We start from the raw sequence: 26,750 nt of genomic DNA, 5'->3' as shown, positions 1-26,750 counted from the left end.
ATGAGTAATATTTAGCATCGTATATGTGCAGTCCATATGCACAAACGAATACTGATCTTTATGATATTCAGGTTTTGTACATCTCATATAACATGTCACGTAGGAGGTCATACGTGTTGACCTTCATCTATTGTATTTGTTCATCTGTGTATGGAGAGAAGAAACGCCATTAAAACTCCATCAGTATTATGGCGTAGTTCATTGAACTCGCCGGATTGTTATTCCAAGTATTTTGATAACACAGATAATACTGTACTAATGGGTCGTGGCGATTGCATTGAAAAACCTAATAAATTATTCATAACAGTTACGTAATGAATCTATAGTGCGGACACTTTTCACTTGCAAAACACCAAAATTCGTGATCTTTTAACGTTGGAAAAGAAACCACGTGAATAGAGTGCCCTCTCAAGGATAGGTGCTCTGTGCGTGTACTGTGCAACCGCACCCATTAGACCAAACCAGCATCAGTTTATTGTTTTCATCGAGTTCTCTGTGTGCTGGACCTCTATTCTGTCTGATGCAACTTGATAGCGCGAAAGATGTCGCTTCTAGAATCGCTGGCGTTACTGCTTATTCTAGGTAAGACCATACAGCAAGATAATGTAAGGTAGTAAATGTAAACCTGTATTTTAGCTAGAGTATCTCGAGCTAGGTAAGACCAAATTTAAGTTTGTATTTCCCATCCAATTGCTGAACAGGTTCGTTGATGAGAAAATCCCTCATTTCAAATCTTGGTAGTTTTGGTTTCTCTTTTGTTCAGAAACCAAAAATCAAGTGATTAAAAAGTAGAGCAGATCTGGTCTGTAATCATAACACTATTATGCTGGGAGGATACAGTATAGGGTATATAACCAGAAGTATACAATAGCCTATTGTTCTAACATAATTATTTTCATGCTTGATATCGGAAATCTATCCTCGCGGACGACAATTGATGCGCTCTGAGCTAGACTGCGGAACTCAGTCTTCAATGATAGTCAGTAGCCCTAGAACTCTGGCCATAGTATCCATTTTTACTTCCACTAGGGCCAGAGGCACTTACCAGAGAGTTGATATTCTTGAGAGGGCACTCTATTCACGTGGTTTCTTTTCCAACGCTAAAAGATCACGAATTTTGGTGGTTTGCAAATGAAAAGTGTCCGCACTATCGATTGATTACGTAACTGTTATGAATAATTTATTAGGTTTTTCAATGCAATCGCCTCGACCCATTAATACATATTATCTGTATTATCAAAGTACTTGGAATAGCAATCCGGTGAGTTCACTGAACTACGCCCTAATACTGATGGAGTTTTAATGGCGTTTAATGGCGCTAATCCTCTCCATACACAGATGAACAAATACAATAGATGAAGGTCAACACGTATGACCTCCTATGTGACATGTTATATGTGATGTACAAAAACCTGAATATCATAAAGATCAGTATTCGTTTGTGCATATGAACTGCACATTTACGTTGCTAAATATTACTCATAATATATAATGACAAATATTGGTATTATGACAATACGGTATATACATTGTATATAAAACGACTAATAGATCCTACTATCATGGCGTCAGGTCAATGTTCATCATACCCCGTATGTCTCTTAAAATTCATTCATATTTGAGACAAATTGCTGTGCCAATTTTATTGATGCACAAGTAGATCCGTGTTTTTTTTAATTTTCATTTCCTTTTAATGAAAGAATTAAGGTTTTCCACTGCACGGGGGCCACAAGGGTGATACTAATTTTAATGCTATATTTTCAAAACGAATACGTGCTCCCGGTTGGCTCTATAGCGATTTCACAGAAAAGGTATTTCTAGTGCAATGCAGCGTCGGACTCTAGCTGAGAGCGTAGCCTAAGTCATTCCGGACTCCAAAAAGGGCTCTCCATACACAAATGAACAAACACAAAGGAGGGTAGTCTCCTCCGTGACCAGCTTGATTTCGATGGAGCGGAACCAAATTGGCTGCGGAGGAGACGGGTCATTTTCCATGCAAATTTTCCAGTGTCAGCCGCCTGCACTTACATTGAAAAATTTGTTGGAGATGCTTGAACAATCCAGTACAAAAAAATCAATGCTTGATCGAACCAATACAAATGTGTGTCAGGTCACTAATTAACATGATAAAACCCACTTGAGAACACACAATCGCCAGTCATTTCTAAAGACGCATTTATACTCAATCGCTTTTGCAGAAATCTGAATCGCACGCATGATCAGTGTACTAAATCGCCGTCGTATTTGCCTGCTGAGCATGCGCATGAATCGCTGTTTTTCAAAAGCGACACGTAGGCCTATATTGACACCCTCAGTCGGTCAAGGATTCAGCAGGGGGGTGACACTAAATTCACGGCTTTGTTTAGCCACGCAAACCTATGGCAAATTTTGTTGGCTTGCTCTCAACAAAGTGAGGCAAGGTATCGATCGGTTATGAATAATAATTCACATCAACTCTTACTCAGCCCATGGGACTGAGGTCACCACATAAAGGTGTCGTAAGTTTAGCGAATCGAACCTGTTGAAGATAGTAAAAAGCGCCCCCAAGCAAGGTTAGACCGGGCCAGGAATAATAGACAAAGGGATAGGCATCCTAGTCTGCTGCCCTCTTTCGAAATATGTATCCTAGGTCTCACAATAGGCGGATTAGCGGCCATTTTGTCTTCGACATCACGTGTCCTTATATTTTAGTACACAAATATATAAGTTAACAGGTTTACTATTTTTAAATTATATTTTGAGTATACAATATATTCTGTGAGTAAATTGATCAAATGACGATGATTGCTTAGGTATTATATGCTTGATTGAATTATACTGTTTGACCAGCTAGTATTCTCCTCCGCCGTCAGTGTGATTCCAGTCACTCCACGTACCGTGTTGCGAAGGTGGAGGAGTCTAAAGCTGTATTGACGAACACGCATGCGTTAAAAATATGTAGCCTAGGTCGAACAATAGCGTGACGTAGTTTCCGGCATTGTTCCTATGCACTTTCACCCTCCTGACCGGGCGGAAGTGGGTCAACTACTATGATCCCATCAGGCCACAGTGATTTGTTTCTGCAAGAAAGTCTTTTAATTTGATAAGGGAATGTCTTGTTGATATAGTAATGTCGAAATTGAGACTAACTATCGATAATACAAAGGAAATATACGACAAGCATAAGATATGAAATACAGTGAGTATTTGAAGTCAAAAAATCATTTGACACTTCACGTGATTCCAAAATGGCACCCGCGGCAAGAGTTTTTGCCATGTGCTTCCTCCCTGTAGAAAAGTATCCCGAAAAATATCAATCTGCACTAATACACTAATTGGTGTAGCCTGCCAGTATGAATTATTGTTGACAAGTAGAATGGCACAGTAATTTTGACATTTAATTGTATACCGCCACTAACAGTACGACAGCAACTTCGTGACCTCTTTTGTTCGACAGAAAATTTATACGGGTTGGTGAACACGGGTTACGTAACACAATGTTGAAATTTTAGCCGGCAAACGCCTTTTATCAAAATAGCTCCAGAAATGGAAGACACGGGTCGTATTTTGCTCCATTTGTGTACCCTGACCTTAGATAAGATATCAAACATTTGTGTAAAGCAACAAATACCGCGTAAAAGTTGAATTAAATGGAAAATAAAGAAGCTCGAACATGTCCAAAGTAGCTCGGAAAATGAGAAAAATTGCATGTCACGAACACAAAATGTTCATATCATCAAGCAAGAAAAGCGCCGGAATCAAAATGGGTGTCATGTTATAGTATAACTAAAGTTAGCTTGCCTGAAAATTTCGTGAATTTTGGTTGGGGTATATTTATAGTCGTATATTGAACATGTTGAAATGTTTATCTTTGTGCGTGACTACTGTCACGCGACATATTGTACGGCCGATGTTTTCCTGCAAAGAAACTTTAATTGTCAATTGTCCATTGTTGGTTATTTACCTTGAAAATAATACTCCCATTAACGTTCAAACAATTTTAAAGTCAGCATAAAGATTTGTGTTACATTATTTGGACGGTGTTAATTCATTCCAGAAATAAAATACACGACTGAGCCACTGAGTGGGAATAAGATTGCTATTATTGTAACCGAAGTTATCATATCTCTGGTATGGCTTAGTGGTAAATACATGCATTTGGAAGGTCGATCTTGGTTCGAACCCGCTTGCACCTCTCTTTGATTTTTGATTTTATTTTAACTCAAATTTTTAAATCCTATTTTTCATATTTTAATAAAGCCATGATATGCGATTTCATTGCAAATTTGAAGTTTTGTTATTCCAAAAATTATAACAATATTTAACTGTCAGGAATGTTTTTACGTTACATTTGAAGCAGAAGTAGCGAGATAAAATGAAAGAAAACACTTAATATCTTGACCGCTTAAATGTGTTATAGGGGGGGGGGGGTTAATGTCTTAATAATACATCAAAGTTAGTTGCTCTATCTAGACAACGAACTTGATTCCAATTTAGTGTAATCCGAGGTGTAAGTTGGACATTGTGTAAAAATTACAAATATACCAAAATATTAGGTTTGAAATTCGTGCATCTCATGATTCGATATGTATGCATAAAAGCTCATAAAATATGTTGCCGATAGGGAGGGTCTAGTCAATTAAAAAATCGTGAAAATCTGTTTTGACGTTCCTTTATTTGATAGGCCTATATATATTCTTGAACTTTTAAAAATTACTTAAGTTTGACTTGCTTTATTTGATTATTTCATATTGAAAGCTACTGACCCTAAATGTATTTTTTTAAAGATATCAACTCGAATGTAGGATTAGGCCTAAACATGAACAAGAAATAAATCATAAAAAAGTGGGCCTACAATCTGGCATTCATTAGGCCTATATTATTAAAGACAAAAGGGAGAGGAAAAAAGAAAAGAAAAACGAACAGAAAAATTCCACATCATCGATAAGATTACATGGGAATCGAACTCTCAACCTTTTGCACTGCACACCTCCGCTCTGTCAACTTAGCCATCGCATCTTGTTCTGTCAAATGGTATTATTTTGCCATCTTATTTCTCGTTCAACATGTTCAAGGATCTCGCTCAACAACAATCTTTTCAAAACTGCTTGTACTTCAGTTAAATGAGATGATACTACCTTCTTTGACGACTACAATATTTTGATATACATTAGAGTATTTTGCATTTATAAAATATATAACAATATACGTTTTTAATTGCTATATTAATCAATATAACATGTATAATAGACAGCGCCGGCTGGGATCCATTTCGTGAAGCATCGTGACACTTGCAACGTGCGCCTACGACACGAGGGCTCAAAGAACGCAACTTTTCAACCTACGACTAGGTTGTTCCACCGCTCATTTTCGCTGAAATTTTAATACAAGCTCTGGTTAATTAATGTTTATCATAACAGAAAAGCATTAGACCGGCGTTTCCTCAAAGCTGTAGATATAACCATTTTAGTGATCGTGACATACATTTTCTTTCATTTTTAGGCTACTTCGCGCACCAAAAGCATTCATTTTTCCACAATAATTCAACTTTTACACGTTATTCTTTACCTTATACTCATGTTTCATATCTTATCTATGGGCTCAATATGGAAATGAAGGGAGAAAGAACTCGTGTCTTCCATTTTTTTGATGTTTTCTGAAAAACCGTATTTGCCACCCGATTTTCAACATTACGTTACGTAACAGCAGAGGTCACGCCGGTAAAAATTACCGGAAGTGAGCCAAGTTGCTGTCGTACTGTAATAATCCAAAATCCGATCTTTATTCATCACGTCTATTGGCTCATTTTCTTACATTGAACTATTATAGGCACTTCAACATCGATGATAACCAGCGTACACCACAAGACCCCAGAAAAAAATCATAGGCTCACGTCAAGCCGTCTGTACACCTGTCTTCAATCATATAATAGATTGAATACAATACCGTTCTTTTCAAAGAGACTAATCTTACAGGTGCAAGTGATTAGCATTTCTTTGACATCTATGGTTCGATGCATCAGTAGGTCCTACTGCATGAACGTGAGTGCGGGCGATCTAGTCAAAATTGTATTCATCTATTGTTATGGTACTTAGTACGTCACTTCGCCAGCGTGCCTATAAACGTATTCTGTTAGGGAGTAGCCTACATAGTACAATTTCAAACTTTGTGATTGGCAATAGGCCCCTACCGGTAGGCCTACATTAAAACGTATGTATGGGTGACACCCAGGAGCGATTATAGTATTTATTTCCTAGCTACATCATATTTTGATTGTTTCCGTTTGCCATAATTTAACACAGAATAAAAGCAAAACTCACTGAAAATAACATTTGCTGAAAAATCAACTAAGTTTAGGGAGTGTTCAGAAATACTTTGGTGGGGGACAATATATTTTTTTGTGTTACAAATTTTTTAACCCCCCTATCCCCTCTTCGTTAACCCAAAACTTGGTTGACCCCCGGTCTCACAAGTTAATGGACCTAAAACTGTTATGACCCCCACCCTCATATTTTAATATTTAAAAGTACAACACTAGTTTGCCCCCCCCCCAACCTGTACCATTGTACATCAAACGATAGAGGAAATAATATTATTAAATAATACTAAAACTTGTCTTCATGGCAGTGTTTTGAGTAATTTAGTAAAATAGGGTAATTTTTTTTAATTAAAACTTCAAATAATATTGTTTTTGTTTGTTTGTTTTAGATGACAATTACAGTTTCATGCAAAAGAGTTATGCAAATACTTTAAAATGTACGTTCGGCACATAGGCCTACGCGTCATGGTCTACTCTGCCTGGCAAAGCTAGTCTGGTCGGAATGTGCATAATAATTATGTTTCGTTCGGTAGCCGATACAAACGGAAACTACTCTGTCCCTTGATCAAACGTCTATTATATTAACACCCTCTGGCCAGGTCAGACCATCATTTCAATAACAATATGCTATTAACATATGAATTGGACACATGCAAATTACGAAGTGTCACATCCTGATTTAATAATCCTTGGATTCAGTCTGATGATGAGCAACCCATGGGTATAAACACAGCTTTACACAATGACTAATTTACATAGGCACAAAAGACCGTGTTCATGTACCGTTACTCAGCCAAACATGGCAGAGTAGGTCCCGGATGACGGTACATGTTCCTATCTCCTCAACGTTATACCTTTCCAACAAGGAAAGAGATACGAAAAGCGAACGTCTAATAGTCAGTAATTTATCTTTTGGTCGTTACTAGACTGCGGAACTCAGTCCTCAATGATAGTCAGTCATTTATCTTTTGGTCGTTATATGACTATCATTTGAGGGACTGAGTTGTGATAATATATCTTCCGAGGTGCAATTTCAGACAATAGCTGGGGATTAGTGGGGCAGAGGTTATCTATTGAATCCTTTCATGACCACTGAAGCATAGTCAAGTCTGCCAAGGACACTCGGCACAAATTGAAAGACCATGTGAACTCTCGACAAAAGAATGCATGCATGTCAGGTCATCGACACCAATTTGGTGTTTGTTATGACACCAATTTGCTGTTTGTTATGCACCTCGAAATATGTACCTTAAAGTCTGTGTCTAGGTCGTTACATGACTATCATTTGAGGACTGAGTTCTTACCATACATCTTCCGAGGTGCAGTTTCAGACAATAGCTTGGGATTATTGGGGCAGATAGCCCTAGAACTCTGGCCATAGTATCCGTTATTACTTCCACTAGGGCCAGAGGCACTTACATTGAAAAAATTTGTTGGAGATGCTTGAACGATCCAGTACAAAAAATCAATGCTTGATCGAACCAATACAAATCGTGTGTCAGGTCACTAATTAACATGATAAAACCCACTTGAGAACACACAATCGCCAGTTTTGTTTTTTGTTTTTGGTTGATTTGTATGGCGCTTTCAACTACTGAGGTTATTTGCGCCAGTACTCACTCCTTTGTCAAGTAGCACCTGTATAACTCCATTCAGCCACAATACGTAATTTTCTGCTTCACTGCATCTTAGTTATTTCTATCCTCTTCATGCCTAGGTCGTTGTATATCTCCTACTGTATATGCTCGTACCATGGAGGTATATAAATAAATGGAGAATGATCTAGCCAAGCATCTTTTGTACTACGTTGGTTATGACCAATTATTGTTGAATAGGCAATTTCAGGGGATATTGATTATGCTAAGCTGATTACATTGTTAAGTCTGTTTCACTGGTCAGTTATTTCAATGGGGTGCTAAATGCAGTTACTTATAATGTTTATTGGAAAGTGCTCATGTTTCAGAAAATTTAATATCAAAATGTCATTTTCGCTTAAAAAATTGCATTGAAATCAGTCTTTTTGAATAAAATAAACACCCTATCTGTAGGCCTATATCTGTGGTCATATTGTGACCCCCTACATTTTGGTCATGATTCTTGAAAAATTAAATTAGGCTATGACCCCTTTTTTTCTTTCCAAAAAGTTATGACCCCCCCGGTATAGGCCTATTTGGAACCCCCCTCCAAAGAAAATGATGGCCCCTAATAATATTAATAATCATTTAGGCCTAAATACTGATAATTATTTATTATAAAATGAGAAGTTTAATGATAACGAAAAGATTTTAGCTGAATTCCGAAGTACTTCCGGTAAATTTTACTCGCTCTTTACTCAATTGGCCCAAATTGGCCCAACATAATTTTTTCACAATCGGAAGGTAAAAACGTTTTGCTTTCATTTGCACTATATTTGAACTCCCTCAGACCCCCTTAAAAGCTTAATATATGAACATGAAAACTAAGTATATTTGTCAAGTTACGGCACAACTAGTGTTGAAAACAGTTTCATAACTTGAGAACAGAACATCCAAATTTCATCGGGTTTTCGCACAATCATACATTGAAACTATAAGCTATCAAAACTGGCGACTTTGAACAGCTAATTGACTAGCTGACGTCATTATACAGTCTCTTTTACAAGCCTTCCGGTACGGGTCAATGTAGGGTCAATTCCTATGAGGAAATTTTGGGAGTGACGGTCAATGAACCATGGTAGAGTCTCATAACCATCGTGGAGATCAATAGCTTGGCTGAAGTGGCTAGTCATTCAAGTTTGGTGACTCATTGAATAGAGGTAATCGGATAATCTCCACTTAAGAGATTAGAATTCTGGCGATCATTCTCCATTTATTTATATACCTCCATGCTCGTACAATAAAATCCAGATTTTTCCTCTGTCTGCGTGGTAAAAACCAAACGGTATCTCTTCAGAGCCACACCAGGCTGAGTCAGCCGAGGAAGGGTTAAAACGTGGTCAAATTACTTTGCATGATCCTCCGCTAGCTTGACTTCCTCGCATCCAAGCCTGTTCCCCAGAGCCCAAGTTTGCGTTATCCATCCGACACCACGTGGAGGTTTGGGTTGAGAGTTGCCCGCGAGCAAATTACTATGCCAGCTCTGCGGGCCTTGCCGGACCACAATCGCCAGTCATTTCTAAAGATGCATTTATACTCAATCGCTTTTGCAGAAATCTGAATCGCACGCATGATCAGTGTACTAAATCGCCGTCGTATTTGCCTGCTGAGCATGCGCATGAATCGCTGTTTTTCAAAAGCGACACGTAGGCCTATATTGACACCCTCTGTCGGTCAACGTTCTCTAAAATTGCACACATAACTTGTGCAGTTAACGACAATGATTCAGTCTGATGAGGTAACCTATGGGTATAAACACAGCTTTACACAATGACTAATTTACATAGGCACAAAAGACCGTGTTCATGTACCGTTACTCAGCCAAACATGGCAGAGTAGGTCCCGGATCTTCGGTACATGTTCCTATCTCCTCAACGTTATACCAGAGAGTTGATATTCTTGAGAGGGCACTCTATTCACGTCATTTCTTTTCCAACGCTAAAGATCACGAATTTTGGTGGTTTGCAAATGAAAAGTGTCCGCACTATCGATTGATTACGTAACTGTTATGAATAATTTATTAGGTTTTTCAATGCAATCGCCTCGACCCATTAATACATATTATCTGTATTATCAAAGTACTTGGAATAGCAATCCGGTGAGTTCACTGAACTACGCCCTAATACTGATGGCGTTTTAATGGCGTTTAATGGCGCTAATCCTCTCCATACACAGATGAACAAATACAATAGATGAAGGTCAACACGTATGACCTCCTATGTGACATGTTATATGTGATGTACAAAAACCTGAATATCATAAAGATCAGTATTCGTTTGTGCATATGAACTGCACATTTACGTTGCTAGATATTACTCATTATATATAATGACAAATATTGGTATTATGACAATACGGTATATACATTGTATATAAAACGACTAATAGATCCTACTATCATGGCGTCAGGTCAATGTTCATCATACCCGTATGTTTCTTAAAATTCATTCATATTTGAGACAAATTGCTGTGCCAATTTTATTGGTGCACAAGTAGATCCGTGTTTTTTTAAATTTTCATTTCCTTTCCTTTTAATGAAAGAATTAAGGTTTTCCACTGCACGGTGGCCACAAGGGTGATACTAATTTTAATGCTATATTTTCAAAACGAATACGTGCTCCCGGTTGGCTCTATAGCGATTTCACAGAAAAGGTATTTCTAGTGCAATGCAGCGTCGGACTCTAGCTGAGAGCGTAGCCTAAGTCATTCCGGACTCCAAAAGGGCTCTCCATACACAAATGAACAAACACAAAGGAGGTAGTCTCCTCCGTGACCGGCTTGATTTCGATGGAGCGGAACCAAATTGGCTGCGGAGGAGACAGGTCATTTTCCATGCAAATTTGTCAGTGTCAGCCGCCTGGTTATACCTTTCCAACAAGGAAAGAGATACGAAAAGCGAACGTCTAGGGCAGAGGTTATCTTTTGAATTCTTTCATGACCACTGAAGCATAATCAAGCCTGTCAAGGACACTCGGCGTGAATTGAAAGACCATGTCACTCGCCACAAAAAGAATGTCAAAGGTCAAACGACACCAATTTGGTGTCTTTCCGCGCCTCGAAATATGATGCTTAAAGTCTATGACTGGCTCTGAGCGTGTTTATAGTGGGAGCAGATATGCGGTACATTTTCTATCCGGTCTGAAATTATCCCACTATATACTTCTAGTGCCCGTTTCTATTCATCGTTATGTATTCTTCTCCCATGCATTATTTTTGCGAACTATTTCGCGTGCAGGTTATATAAACCTGCACGCTAAATAATACATTATCTAAAACCCGCACGCTAAACAATAGATTTTAGATAATACGTGCACGCTCAAATACTAGAAATACTACTTTCACATTACTATATAACTTATATAACTATGTTCGATATATATATACCACCAAAAAAGTACGAATATACATTCTGTGGTGTTAAAATAGTTATAGGGTATGGTATTTTTCATGCGCACTTTGTAAATCATAGGTTACAAACTGTTCTATTTGCAACTATCATTGCCATAAATTATGATTAATGAACTCAAATAAATCAAACATCAAATGAGAATAATCGAGCTTCTATTAATTAAAAGGGCTAAAAACAGGTGGACCATAATTATACAAGATGACACCATTACAAAATATTTCAGCATTTTACAAATGAATTACATGTAGGCCTATATATAAGATAACATAAATACGCCCAGGAAAACACACTAGCGTATAATATCATGATCATGCTTTACATGTATGCTTATGCCAATTTGCTCCCAATTGCTATTTTTTGGACCTTGTCATTTTTTTCCGTTCAATGACCGGTCAGAATGATTTTGACCATTTAACCACCAAAAACTTCTGTTGATGAGTTCTATCAGAAAACAATCTTTTGTAGCAATAGAGGCAACATGGAATTTTGATGGTTATCCCTAATTATAGAGTAATATAGATATGTGGACATGGCAGCCTTAAAAAAGTGTGGTCTGAACCCTGGAATTATGAAAACTTTCGGGCCTCATAACTGCTAAATTATTAGTCTAAAGAATATAAAATATTTTTAGACTGGAAATGACTGCTGAATTCATCTGTGAGGCAAAGCTCATTTTGGAGAAAATCCCAAAAACGTTTTTTTGGCCCAAATTTTTCGTGCAACGTAACAAAAAAATGGTTTGGCCAAATTTTTTTATTAATTTTTAAAAATTAGATAAAAATATCTAGGGACCATTTTTTTATTTTTTTGAATTTTGACCAACTTTGAGAAATTTGCACCAAAAATGGTCAAAAATGCAAAATTTTCAAAAAAATCATAAAAAAGCATGATTTTCGCCCAAATTTCAAATATTTTTGGTGAAGTTAGTCAAAATTCAAAAAAAATGAAAAAACGGTCCCTAGATATTTTTATCTAGTTTTTAAAAATTAATAAAAAAAACATTTTTTGGCCAAACTATTTTTTTGTTACGTTGCACGAAAAAAATTTGGGCCAAAAACCCCGTTTTTTGGGATTTTCTCCAAAAATGAGCATTTTGGCCCAAATTGGACCTCACAGATGAATTTAGCAAGTCATTTCCAGTCTAAAAATGTATACTTTTATATTCTTTAGACTAATAATTTAGCAGTTATGAGGCCCGAAAGTTTTCATAATTCCAGGGTTCAGACCAACCTTAATACAGGCTGATCAATCAGCAAGAGCATTCGATTTATTTAAATGAAGCTGTGTTCACATGCACTTAATACGGTAATATTTTATCTGGGCTTATGTCCGATCGAATTAAATATTTTCCGCTAATCCTTTAGCGCGTCCACATTAGTCGGCAATAGCGCTATGTCCGACGTGTTTATGTCCGATAAGCCTATTACCGGTTATAAATCCCTCCTTTCTACAGGAGCACCATCAGGAAATTTAACCTGATTTTTAAAGTTTATTTCACTAATTATTATTATTATTTTAGTTTGACAAGGCAGTCCCATGTTACAGTAGGTACGTCATGTAAGAAAAAAGAAAATTCAAAACATCAAAATTTTAGAGCAATTTTGAATTTATGTAGGTTCTATTATTATTATTATTATTATTATTATTATTATTATTATTATTATTATTATTATTATTATTATTATTATTATAGTAGTCCCTTGTTACAGTAGACTTAGCTCTATATCGCATTTTATATTGTACGCCCTACATGGTGGACATCTTTGAAAAAATAATGACTGCCCTCATCATGCTATCATTTTCTTCCCAAATTTACAAAATGTCGGCTTCAATAAAATTTCGACCTCCCCTATTTCGGCAGTAAAAATTTTATGACCACCTCCACCCCACCCACCGCTTACACCTCCCCAACAGGCATTACGACACCCCACATTTTGGTCATCAAATTTTTATGACACCCCTATTTTTCTTTCCGTATATTTGGGACCCCCTTAATCATCTAAAATCCAATTGCATGCCTTTCTGTTATCATGCTTATGGCTTAATAAATCTCATCTCCATCTACATCCAGGGCCATACTGCCCCCCCCCCCTTGAACCCTCTGGAGGGTTTACATTTGCTCCCAGAAACTTGCGTAGATCATCCCAATAAGGATGGTCAATTGCTCCTGCACCTGAATTTTCGTCTGATCATGGAGGGTGCGATGGAGAGTTTCAGTGCCTTTATCTTAGCATGTAACTGCTCCCCGACCGTGCAGGGAATTCCTTGTCATGTAATAGCATGGCTATCTCCTCCCAAAGCTTCTTTTTATCCAGGAATAATTTCCGGGTCCTCAGATTTTCAGGAGAACCGATGTTTCCTTGTCATTCAATTGACCCCTATGTTGCGTTTATTATTAACATTTGCAGCTGCAGCCATGATGATATCACGCAGAAAATTACTCTGCTTAAAATTTTGCGCAGTGATATACTCAAAGTTATATCCGACAGCCCAAAAGTGCTGTCCACACGTAATTACTATTACCGGACGTAACGTTTCGATTGGTATTAACAGCTCTTAACCCTGCTCATCTGTGGCTTTAAATTGCCGGATTTAAAGAACATTACTATATAACTATATCCGACGCTCATTCACACTGCCACTTATATCCGATACTATTACCAACGTAATTTAATTCCGGTAATAAGTGATTTAAGTTCGACTGTGTGAACACGACTTGGAAGCGCCTAAAGTCAGGTGGGTGGTAAAGATGATTGCATCGACAGCTAAAGCCTCCTTTATAGACTTCAGACCCACACAAGCGCACATTTGGGATACGTGAGAACAATGGTACCACTTTACATGACTGCCCTTACACATGACTGTATGTATTGTGGTCACTTATTCATACTCGCCTGTTGTGTAGAGCGTTAATATGATGCCGGATCAGTGACCAATTTAATGGCGGAACCCCTTTGTTCGAAACAATGGTACCACTTTTATGAATAGACTGTCGCAAACTCTAATCGGTATCAAACGAACAAAGCATTACATAATCTATTGCCACTCTATTCTATTGAAAGCTCTTTGCCCATGCATAATGCCAATACGCCGTAGAAGTGACGTCATAATCGGATTAACTACCATAGCAATAGATGAATACAATTTTGAATATACCGCGCTGCACTGCAGCAGGTTGCACTCATCACCTGACTTCAATCACATAATAGATTGAATACAATCCCGCTCTTATAAAGAAGAATAGTCTTACAGGTGCAAGTGATTAGCATTTCTTTGACATCTATGGTTCAATGCATCGGTACCGCATGAACGTTGTAGTGCGGGGCGACATAGTCAAATTGTATTCATCTATTGCTATGGTAGTTAATCCGATTAACTACGTCACTTCTACGACGTATAGCTGTTAGATTTGGGATTTATGATGTTTGCTTGCTGTATTCAGTAAGTAAATAATCGGTCTCCCTAATCCACTCTTACAAGGACAAATAGTTACTACTACTTTGTAATACTATTGATATATAACACACTAATAAATACTCTCATTGGTAGCATTATACCATTACTCTACTCGACCATGTATAACATGTTTACCTAGCCGTGTCAGTGTCAGCAGCTGGTCTTGATTACTATCGGATCTTTCTTCTTGCAACAAATTTCAAAGTGCTTCTTCTCTTACATGTTACATCCTACAATGATGTCACTTGCACATATGCATCGGCTATATCCATTGTCTATAAGATGTTCTCAGATTTGGGGTCAAAGGACATTAAGGTGTCATTTCCGGTATATAACCAAATATCTTCAAAATGCTTCTTCTGCCACAGCTGCATCGCATCGGCTACATTTATGAGTGAGGTCTTGTACATTGAATATCCAGCTGAACTTGCATTTAAGACTACTTGACATTCTACAGTTCTTTGCATGCAGAAATCATTTATTATTTTATATAGGCCTAGTAGAAGGGCTTTTTTGAGGCTACTTTGCACTAAGTCTCCGTGAAAAATGGACATAAATGGGCCCTTTTGCAATAGTTTTCAAAAGATTTCTGGCTAAGGGCCGTGCTCTGTGAGCACAATGTCTAGTTGTCCTGTTTTCATTTCAGGCACAGGCATTTTATTTCCATGCAGTGTATGTAGGCCATTAATTTTATGCTATTACGTAATCCAGTGTCATTAAGGTTATTAATTATTTTCAACTGTTGTGATTTGGTAGTTCACAGCATCTTACGAATGGTAGTGCGCTTTGGCAAAAACTGCATTGCTCAATTCATAGCGAGCGTGTAGAAGAATTAAAATATCATAGATATTCATTTATAGGTGCTACGGTTCTTGAGATACGTTGTAAAGAGGGCTGAAACAACAACACTTTGGGTAACCCTATCGGTTTAGGAAATGGATTCTCTACAAACTTACATACAATGTCAAATATTGTCCCCTTTATCCATCTATGTGAAAACAGGAACAATTTCAGCATAAATGTGAATAATTAGCATAATTAGCAAGCCAATACACTGGTACGCGTGAATTGCATTCTGCTCAGGCATCCTGAAACAACGGCCGCGCGCATGTCCCGGTGGAAACAGGAAGTGTTCGCCTTGGTACTGAAAACCGGCTAGCACCTGTACACTTTTATACCATCTATTCATACTGATTAATCTTAAAAAACATTACATATCACTGCGCTCATTATCATTCTTGACAAGATAGCCCATGCTGTATTTACTTCGCTTAATTATTTCTTTATTTTAGCTATATGATGCACATTTTCACATATTTATGATTTTCTTTGTTTTATTTTTTAACTAATTTTTTAATGGGGGAGGTGCTCTCATAATTTTTTTCATATTCCTCGTATCATGCTTGACAATATAGGTCATGTTTCCTTATTTATTTCGCCTCTTATGTATTTCTTTATTTTGTTTTTGTTTTATATCATTATAGCGCCATCTATAGATTGACATTAGGGGCCTATTTGAAGTATTTTTGCGAACGAATTGGTACTGGGGTGAAGTCTTCCGAATCTATTCCGATTTCATTCTATGACTACCCAAAACTCCCGTGTCGTGTAAAATGCGAACAACTGGTAGCCTGTAAAAACCGCTGTGTTTCATGATTTCTCCGGAAATACATCGACTTGGAGCGTCAAATTTCAGGATAGTAATGAGAAAAATAGTATCTATTATGTGATACCAAAACCTCATCAACAATGAAAAAAATCGGGGGGATGATGCTGTCGATCAGGTTACGGACCTTTAACAACAATAAATTAAGCAAGTTTGCAAAATATACGATTTGTAGAATGAACTTCTGCAAAACATCAAGGTGTTAATTTTCAATAATATATTGATCTAGATAATGATAACGATTTTTTGGTTGCTTCGACCAACAATTAATACCTCGTCTACCCTTAAATGTGTGGTTTGAAAGACAAGGGTACATAATTATATATTTTATGAGATCATAAAGAAATGTTATTAAACTAATTCATAGCATACATGGGGTCAAATGTCAACTTTCATTATATATTGACCAATCACACCCCTCGTATTTTCGAGTGAATAGAGAGACGGTGAATTTTAAAAAGTAAAATTAACCTATTTTTGATCCTATTTCAGGATGTACCTGTGAAGCGTTTGGACTCTTCGGTGGTCATGGACCAGCAAACGTACAAGATATAACACTTAATGATGGACCAGCAAATGGCAATGAGCGCTTCTTGTTTATCCAAGAAGGAGCTGTAGTGGACCTAACCTGCAAGTCGAGTAATGGGCAGTTTTTATTTTATAGTTCTTTTTCTATAACCTGGGGATTAGGAGGAAAAACGTTCAACCCCTAATGCTGCGTATCCGGTAGATCATGATACTTTCCCAGTTGAGTTTAATAAGGAACAATATCACTCAGAATTGACTGATGGTTATTATCTCTCCACTATGGTCAAGCCATTCTCAACGCTCCGGTACACCGCACGGGAAGAAGACAATGGGAAATTTGTTTACTGCTATGGAGAGAATGGTTATACTGGCGCTTATATACATTTGATTGTTAGACGTAAGTTACTAGTAATTCAAAGATTGTATATGGTCAATTCCAGCCAAAGCTACTTGGTAGCATTAAAGAGTGTATTACCCTGCACCTATTGCTTAAATATAAGTTACTATTCTCTCAGTTTGTGGAAATGACAGAGCTTTTAACATGTATTCGGAGGTAATGTATATTTTTTACCAAACCTACACTCTCAGAAAAAGGGTTCAACTTAGAACCTTTTTGTCCTGTATACAGAACCCTAAGCAGTAAGAAGGTACTAAAAATAATTTTAAAAAGTTCTATAAAGAACCTTAAAGATTTAAATAGGTATGGGGACATTCTAATTCATTCATTCAGGGACTGATAACAAAGTTAAGAAAAGTAAAACGTAGTGTTAACCCTTTTTGGTACTAAAAATCATTTTCTTGGATACAAAACCTTTTTTCTGTTCTACTAAGAACCTTTTGAGGTTCTTTCTTTAAGATTCCTTAAAGGTTCTTCAAGCTTAAGGTTCTACAAAGAACCTGTTTCTTGGCTACAGAACTTTTTTTGGTTCTACAAAGAACCCAATTGAAACCCAACTGAACCTTAACCCCCGGGGACTAATCATAGATAGACTAATTGAATTTGATCAAACAACTATTTTGTAAACAGATAAATACTCTGTGATTATTTACGGATGAAAATTAAGTAAAATGCTACAAATGAAATAATTTATATATTAAACATACATTTTGTTTTTGTCAACGATGAAAATCCGTTCTCACAAATAAAGTTTTTAGGACCTATAATATTTGACATTAAACTGCCAACTCAAAAACTTATAGTTCCTGTTATCTACACAGCAATGTATGTATGTGATCTTAATTGGAACCCTAATAATTATTGGGTCAAGGCGTTATCTGCATGGTATATTGGACAGGCCTATGATAGTGATAGTGATTTGAAAGCTTGTATTTCAACGAGTTTCTTGCTGGTGAGTTATAAGCCAGAGTCAGGATGTTGGTATCATTATGCCTCAAATCACGAATTTATTGTAAGATTAGTACAGAGTAGATTAGATACAAAAATGGAAAGTTAGAACTATATTACTATACACCTGATCCGTGAACTGTGTCTGTTTTAAAGACTCTTCTTGTTTCAGTTTAAGCCATTTAATTAAAAAAAATGTAGTGCATTAAATGGTAAAAGACAAACAGACAGGAGGTTAGAGTTATGAATTAGAGAGTTGACAGGAAGTTGTAAGAGTTAAATTGTTATGGACATGATGGGTAAGCGCAAAAAATCACCCGAGGTGAATTAGGTATAGATTGTCAGATTGTCGACCACAATTCTGCGCCAAAATTGTTAAAGGGCATAATGAGGTCGACTAAGTATATATTGTTGGATTGTCAGAATGAATGTTCAAAGTCGTGTCATAAAACGTAATCAAAACCATCAAGGTCATATCAAAGTTACTGATAATAGATATTTGGGTTGTCATGAATTTTTTATTATCACCCTTGGGCAGCAAACATTCTTAAGGTCGTCTGAATATAGATTGTTGGATTGTTGCGGAACTCGGTGGATGTGATTTCCTTAAATCCCTTTTGTTACAAGTATGAATTAAATGTAGACCTATTTAGCACACATTTTTCAATTTAGCTTTCAACATGAAAATTCTTGAGAATCTCCTAGTATGTCATTAGTGGTAACGATATTTCCCACCCGGTTAGTTGTACATGTGCCACACACAAAAAATAATAGCATTCCAAGTACTTGTCAATGTAAAATTATGAAACATGAACTTCATCCTTGGCGTTGTCTTTTTTTAAAAATACATGTCTTGTTTATCGTTCCAGCTGCTCCTGCTCCGTTGACGTACAAAAGTACTATAGTGCATAAGTGGGGAGGTGGATTCGTTGGCGAGATCAACATACCAATATCGGACTACTACAATTCATGGAAGATAATTCTGAAGTTCGGTAGAAAAGTTTTCGATCTAAAGGCAAGTGTTGGGCATATGATTTCTAAGCCCGTGGGCTAGAAGTAGCTCACCGCGACGCCTCTCGAATAGCGCACGAAGCGAGCATTGGTGGAATATCTTAGATCAAAGTGCCAGCACAGAGCCTGTGCTACCGTGGGGACCATCAGCCGAATTTTTTTTGTTCGTTAAGAACTATTTTGATTACTAATGTATGGAACCAATCAGAGATATGGTAACAGTATAATAGCCAATAGGATTAAGTGTTTATCTTCAAATTGCTAAGAGATCTAAAAGCTCCATATTGATTGGTTTAATGCTCAGATGATATAATTGGTCATGTGTACCAATCAAAGGGTAAGGCATGCAGTATTGCTCCTGAGATTAAGAAGGCCCCGATAATAAAATATATAGAAAGGAAATTGGTAACTCGAGAAAAGACGTGCTTTTTCTTATATTAGCAACCGATATGTGCTACAGGGCTATTCCAGTTGATATCTAGACCCCCTATGGAAGACGTGACCTTTCAAATAGGGTTACCTGAATGGGTGACTTCCTTTTTGAAATCTACACCCCTTGTGTCTGTGGGAGATTAAGGTCATGTCTTCCACAGGGAGTGCATAATGGATTTCAACTGGAATAGCGTATTTTAGGTCCCGAGTTCTTTCTCCGGCGACGTCAGCTTTGTTTATAATTCTGTGGTCAGAATGCAGATGCGAACCCCAATATTTGTCATTTCATGCCCACAAGATTTTCTTGACGATGTTGCGCCCTCAATTTTGGTCAAAGTCCAGTTTTTAACATGTACGCAATTTTGTCCATACACTAATATCAGCATATGAAATAGTTAAGCTTAAATCAGTATCTTTCGTGTAAAATTGTACAATTTTTTAATTAATGTCTGGATCAGACATTAATTCCCACCACACCGTTCAATAGGAGATAAGCTTAAGGGTGGTATTAACCCTGGAATTATGTAAACTTTCGGGCCTCATAACTGCAAAGTTGTTGGTCTAAAGTATATTAAAATGTACATATTTTGATAAAGTCATCGGTGATGTCAAATTTAGGCCAAAACGCGCCTTTGTGGAGAAAATACCAAAAATAAAAATATTTTTGGTCAACGTAACAAAAAAATTCTTGGGCCAAAAATGTTTTTCATTAATTTTGAAAACTAGATAAAAATATATATTTTTTTCGAATTTTGACCAACGTCACCAAAAATATTTGAAACTTGGGCATAAGAGACCGTTCACAAACACTTGTAAGGGGGGGCTGATGCAAAAAAAATTCATCGCGAAAATTTTTCAGGGCCCCCCCCCCCTTTACAGACCTCAAACATTTCAGGCCCCCCCTTTTGACCTGAAAATTATAGGTCAAACCCATAGAAAAGCATATAAACTGGTTATTTTTTCAGTGCCCCCCCCCTTAGGAGACTCAAAATTTTTGCATCAGGCCCCCTTACAAGTGTTTGTGAACGGTCCCTAAATCAAGCTTTTTTGGTCGAAATTCCAAATAATAATAATAATAATAATTTAGACCAACAATTTAGCAGTTATTAGGCTCAGAAGTTTCCATAATTCCAGGGTTAAGACCACCCTTAAGGGGGTACTACACCCCTGGCCAATTTTGTGCATATTTTTGCATTTTTCTCAAAATTTATAGCGTATTGGTGTCAAGTAAGATATGTATATTACAGGGGCAAGGACTACAACTACTGCACTGGAAATTTTATTTCAGCACAGACAACAGTTGTGGGGTTACAGTCAAAAATGAGGGAAAACCAATATTTGATCAATAAATCAATAACAACTTGCCTTGAGTTGCTGAATTTTCAGTGCAGTAGTTGTAGTCCTTGCCCCTATAATATACATATTTTACTTGTCACCAATGCGCCATAATTTTTGAGAAAAATGCAACCATAGGCACACAATTGGCCAGGGTGTAGTACCCCTTAACGCGGTGCTCACAATTTCTTATTTTCAATTTTATAGATTTTGTCTGCTATATTACTGCTTGGTAGGCTCTCTGAGTATTCAATCTAATAAAATAAAGCACAATTTTCTCATTTGATTTTCCCAAGAAATCTCTCAGAGCCCCTTATTTTTATGCGTAGTGACTTAGTGTGCGCCCTCTTAATTATGTTCAATAAGCCAGTTCGCAATTTCAGAATCATGATGCATTGTGGGTAATATTTGCCGATTTTTTGGAGATAAACACGAGGAGGCTGCAGTGCATTTCCAACGGCGGCGAACTTTGCACTTCCTTCAAAAAACATATTTTGTAAAACATTTTTATTCATTCCTACATATGTTAATATTTCCTGTGAAATACAAATATAAATTTCCTGCGAAGACCAAACTGTCAGCGAAATTCCAGTACAAAACGTTTTTACGGAAACGTCAAAGTTCACCCCATTGAAAATGCACAGTAGCCTCGTTGTGTTTATCGCTATATTTATTTGGCGACTTTGTTTCTGCACATGCGCAGTTGTAATTGCGAAAGGGCTTATTGCAAAGGCTGTCAGGATTTTCGAAATAGTCTATTTTTTCGGCGTATTTTCTCTGACTTCGTAACAATAACACTTGAATGCAAATAATGTTTTGTTTTAATAATACAGGGTGGTCACTTTCAAATAGCAAACGAGCCATGCTTGCACGGGCGTGACTGCGGAGACGATCGCAAAAACACATGGGTCATCTACAATACGTTCGCCAACCGCGTCCTGAACCCAGGAGACCATCTCAAGCTCAGCTTTATCGCTCGCGTTTGGAAGAAGATGGACCAGGGAGTTGTAGCCGACGTTGATTTCTATGGATACGAGCAGGTGTTCCATACTGACGCCGAATCCGCCTACCAATCATCTTCTTCAGATATTCATGTAATCTAATACATTTAGCTCAGAATTTCATTTGATATTGCTATAGATGAGTTGACTTCTGACGTCAATGCCTAGCCTGGCAGTATGAGCTAGTATGCGTACGCATCCTCACAATTTCCATTGTTTTTGCCTGGCATTATGCGCGCGCATCATATTTTGTTCAGGGCTCGTGTTTTTTAAAACTCCCGCCACATCACAGTAAGGCTATTGAAAGTACAGTGGTTGCATGGGGTTCACCCAAGCATATCGATATACCAGTCCCTTGTCTTTTTTGATAAACATTGAGGTCAACTCATCTATACAGTAGTTAGTCTGGTGTACGACACGCTGTTGACGTGCAGCCGTTTAAATAGAGGGCGCCAGACAAGGGTCTAAATCCAAAACAAAAAGTACGGGGTTCAAATGAACAAACCAATCTTCAGTTAATTTTGAAGATTAAACAAAATAAAAATTTGAGATATTAATAACGGGTGGTTTTCTAATAGTCGGATAGAACTTGCTTATGAGTGCAAGTATGGGTATGACTAAGATGTCTAATATTGACATCTGAGGTAATAAGAATATAACGTGTGCACAGTAGGCACCCTTGAGCATTCCCTGAGAAATTCAGGGTCAAAGGTTTACACGGGTCAAAATTCAAAAATTGTTCCGATTTTGTTAAAATCTATTGCAAAAATATTCCCATATTACAAGGATTCAGAAAATATATAGTTTGAACCACCTACGACCAACGAGTCTGGAGTTATTGGTGAAAATGTCAAAGGTTGGAATTTGGGTTCCATTGGGGTCAAACACAGAAAAGTTACTAAATTTTGATGAAAATGGTCTCAAAATGTTTGTATCGTTATAATCATTCAGAAAAGAAAATAGTGTTTCATTACCATGGTAACACACCAAAAGGAGTCGAGTTGACATATTTTCCCGCGTTACCTAGGTAACAAAATGTCGTACATAAAAAACTATTCTTTTTCTGAATTATTATAAGACAAACATTTTGAGGTCATTTTGATCCAAATTGGATATACTTTATATGTTTGACCCCAATGGAGCCCAAATTTCAACTAATTTTCAATTTCAACAATTCTATCTGATAACTCCAGACTGATTTGTCGCAGAAAGGTCAAACTATATATTTCCGAATCGTTGTGACCTGAGGTACTTTGGTATGGCTTTTAACCGGATCGGAGCAATTTTGAGTTTCGACCCCTGTATAAACTTTGACCTCATATTTCTTTTATTGCTCAAGGGTGCCGACTGGGCACCTGTCATTTTTGACCTCTCAGCATGTTAGGCATGAATTATAAGAAAATGTTAAGTCATACGCAACTTTACATGAAAAGAAAAGGGAGGAAAAGGCGTCTACACTATAAAATCTATCCACGATATATTCCAGCTCCAGTGACACCTCATTAATCTCCTTGGACCTTAGATCTATTATCTTTTTACTCATTTCATGATACAAGGAATAATATATAATAAAGAATAACACATACAAAGAATAATACATAAGACCCTTCATATTAAATTCTTAGTTTACTGTTTAAGATTTTAAAGAGGCACGAGTTTAGCTCAAAGACAATATTGTTCCAAGATTGCGCTGCAGGCTTACAAGGAAACAATGTTGCTCTAAAAACAATAGCAAACAAGCTTAAACTATAAATTAGCTGATAGAGGCACGGCCTGAAGAATAGGGAAATTATGGGGTAACAGGAAAAGAGTATGAAATGGGTGATGGGCTGACTCCAAGTATGGATATGGGTAAAGGACTGTCGATAACAGAATGGGGCACAACACTAAATCCTTCCGCATTTGGTTTAACTTCATTGTCATCAGTCCAAGTACAATGTTTATCACCTCTTGTCCTCTAAAATATAACCTGATAAATGTATAGTCATTTAACCCCCTGTAACCTAGTAATAGAGGTTTCATAACACGGCCTGAAGTAATAGGACCTTCATTAAAATTACCTACATGAATAGATTAAATAAACACTTATACAATGGATGCATAAGTAAGATTTTTATGAGGAAAAAGCAGGAATAAGAGTATGAAATGGGTGATGGGATATTCTGACTTCAAGAAGAAGGCATGTGGATATGCTAATAAAACAGACTGAATTATTTCGATAAGCTTAGAAGTATAGGGCAATTGTCACTAAATCCTTCCGCATTTGGTTTAAGCTCCATTGTATAGTTCCGGTTGAAGCACCAAAGGAAATAGAGGCCTGTTAGCAGAAATCAAAGTATCGAATTCTTTCGAGGGTACTAAATTTAAGTGAATCGTACCTCCTTTTGGCTTTATCTTACTTAAAAAAGGACTGTAAGGAGAATAAAAGAGTCAGGACCTCAACATTAAAAATCTGTTCAAATTTGGTTTAACCTTGTATAGTTCGGTTAAAAATAGCGCCTGAGGAAATGTATCAGCCTTCGAGGGTACTAAATTTAAGTGAATCGTAATGAGAACAAAAGAGTAGGACCTCAACATTAAAAATCTGTTCAAAAAATGTTTCGAATCGATTGTGAATTAGTGACAGACTGTCGGAATTATATCAAGGCCGGAACTGGTAAGTCGGCGAAATTGTCGGCTGAAATTCGCGAGGGCGTTGTTCATGTGCCCGTAGTTCAAAAGTTCGACTAGATGGACCCCTAAAAAGTAAATTTTATTAAATTTCAGACTTTATACTTTTAGAAAATCCATACGACATTTCTCAACTTGCGACCAAAGTGTAGAAAAACTAATTTGTGTTTTCACGTGTATTTCAATGGGACGATTATTTAGTGGTGTGTCCCCAGAAGCTCACTTTCGTTATCGACAGCCCGTCACCTATTAGAGACAGCCCGTAACCCTTAAGGTTACTTTAACCCTAACCCACTAACCCAAACCCACTAACCCCAACCCAAACCCACTAACCCTAACCCACTAACATTAAGCCACTTACCCTAACCCTAACATAGAAGAAAAACAAATGCACACGGGTCAAATACTAAGTACTGATAAGAAAATTAATGAAATTAATGTTCAGAAGTACACATGGTAATACGTTCGATGAAATAATCGAACAGTAGGCTAAAAAAACAAAAAAACGAATGTGGAATGCGTTTTTCTTAGAATTTTTAAAACTTGAATTACGATGTCATTTTCGAGTGTTCGCTCTTCATATTAAATAACTGCCAAGAGCAAACTAAATTGATTTGCTTTTATCCTCTATTAACATACTATTCTGTTACATTCACTTAGCAATGGGGTTTTCCAATTAACATTAGACAATGCACTGAACATTATGGCATAGTGGGGATTTCCCAAGATAATTAATTACACCTTGACTGAATTAAGTATTGCAACCAAAGAGTGATTTCCTGAAAGGAGTAATTCGTGATCCTAGCATCCTTATTTTATAACATTTTTTAGTAGATACCCACGAAAAAAAAGCTTATACCCAAAATTTCAGTTGATTACGATTTTGCGTTTTATGCATGATTATGTGTATTGCACTGACCCATGACAAGGTGTTGTAATTTCGTTCTGGTATACCAGAACGATATTAAAATTTCACGATATTTTTGCCGAACGAATTCATCTGCAAGAAATATTTTGTACATAAACATTATGTAGCCAGATGTTTCCAGTGGTATAAAAATCTCAATTTTTTTGAGAAAAGAGGGGGGGATGATGATGTGGATTACGAAATGCCCTGTTTCTAATAATACGCAATACTTTTTGGAAATTCAAAAAGGTTATAAATATATGCAGAGTAGCCACATCCCCATGCTAAAAGACTATAATAATATTTATGTACGATAAGACTAACGAATAATATGAGATCATACCACTAAATCAGGTCCAACTTTATCTGACTGAACATCATTAAGGGTAGACTAGGCATTGTTGGCCGAAGCAGCCGAAAAATTACTAAAAAGTAACACCTTGATGTTTTGCAAAAGTTCATTCAAAAACTTTTGGCAAAGTGGTGTTTTGAATGCATGATGACGTTTTTACCATAAGAAAATGACGAATTCTTCTGTACCTTTTCAAAAACACACAAACGAATAGGAACATGATTTGGTGGTGTGATCCCATATAATGTATACAATGCTTTACTGGGTAGCAAATCTTTGTTAAATAACTCGCCATTTTGAGAGCAAGTTTTAATGACACAATCAAACACATTACAAGATATAAGTTCCCCTCTCAACATTTTGTCATAACATCGAAAGGTAACATTTTGTACCAGTAAAACTGACTTAGAATTATAACTGTTTAATAAGTGTCGTTTGAAAATGAAAGATGTCCATTGACTTACTGGCTGAATGAGCCCAACTGGAAGACAAAAACTGCCCTTTTCAGAAGTCTCAAAAATTTAACAAATTCAGCAGGCATACGCTAACTATGCTTGTTAACTGCAAGGTGTATTGGGACAAGGAATGGGACTGGTCACCTTACAACTCACTGTGCTGAGCTCTGAACCAAGAAGGGGATTTGTATGGGTGAATGATCAGGAATTGATTACACATTAGAGTAAATATTCACTTGGTGGGGATTTTA

At 37.0% G+C, this 26,750-nt stretch overlaps 1 protein-coding gene across 1 annotated transcript; it reads left to right on the top strand.

Annotated features, from left to right (window-relative positions):
* The first annotated feature begins 208 nt into the window (after window positions 1-208).
* Window positions 209-22,389, top strand: LOC140147611 (uncharacterized). Its single transcript, XM_072169387.1, has 4 exons — window positions 209-582; window positions 16,956-17,388; window positions 19,206-19,351; window positions 21,948-22,389. The coding sequence occupies exons 2-4, from the start codon at window positions 17,271-17,273 to the stop codon at window positions 22,215-22,217; spliced, it is 534 nt and encodes a 177-aa protein (XP_072025488.1). The 5' UTR covers window positions 209-582; window positions 16,956-17,270; the 3' UTR covers window positions 22,218-22,389.
* Window positions 22,390-26,750: the final 4,361 nt, after the last annotated feature.

Source organism: Amphiura filiformis, chromosome 3 (genome assembly GCF_039555335.1).
Source record: "Amphiura filiformis chromosome 3, Afil_fr2py, whole genome shotgun sequence".
NCBI classification, from domain to species: domain Eukaryota; kingdom Metazoa; phylum Echinodermata; class Ophiuroidea; order Amphilepidida; family Amphiuridae; genus Amphiura; species Amphiura filiformis.
The sequence above is the reverse complement of the archived record's forward strand: the minus strand, read 5'-3'. Positions and strand labels throughout refer to the sequence as shown.

What these genes read in the sequence shown, in the direction of transcription:
- LOC140147611 (XM_072169387.1), top strand. Translation starts at nt 17,271, where the DNA reads ATGGTCAAGCCATTCTCAACGCTCCGGTACACCGCACGGGAAGAAGAC. An exon ending in TATACATTTGATTGTTAGAC is followed by an intron (nt 17,389 to 19,205) that starts GTAAGTTACTAG and finishes TTATCGTTCCAG; the next exon opens with CTGCTCCTGCTCCGTTGACG. An exon ending in GAAAAGTTTTCGATCTAAAG is followed by an intron (nt 19,352 to 21,947) that starts GCAAGTGTTGGG and finishes TTAATAATACAG; the next exon opens with GGTGGTCACTTTCAAATAGC.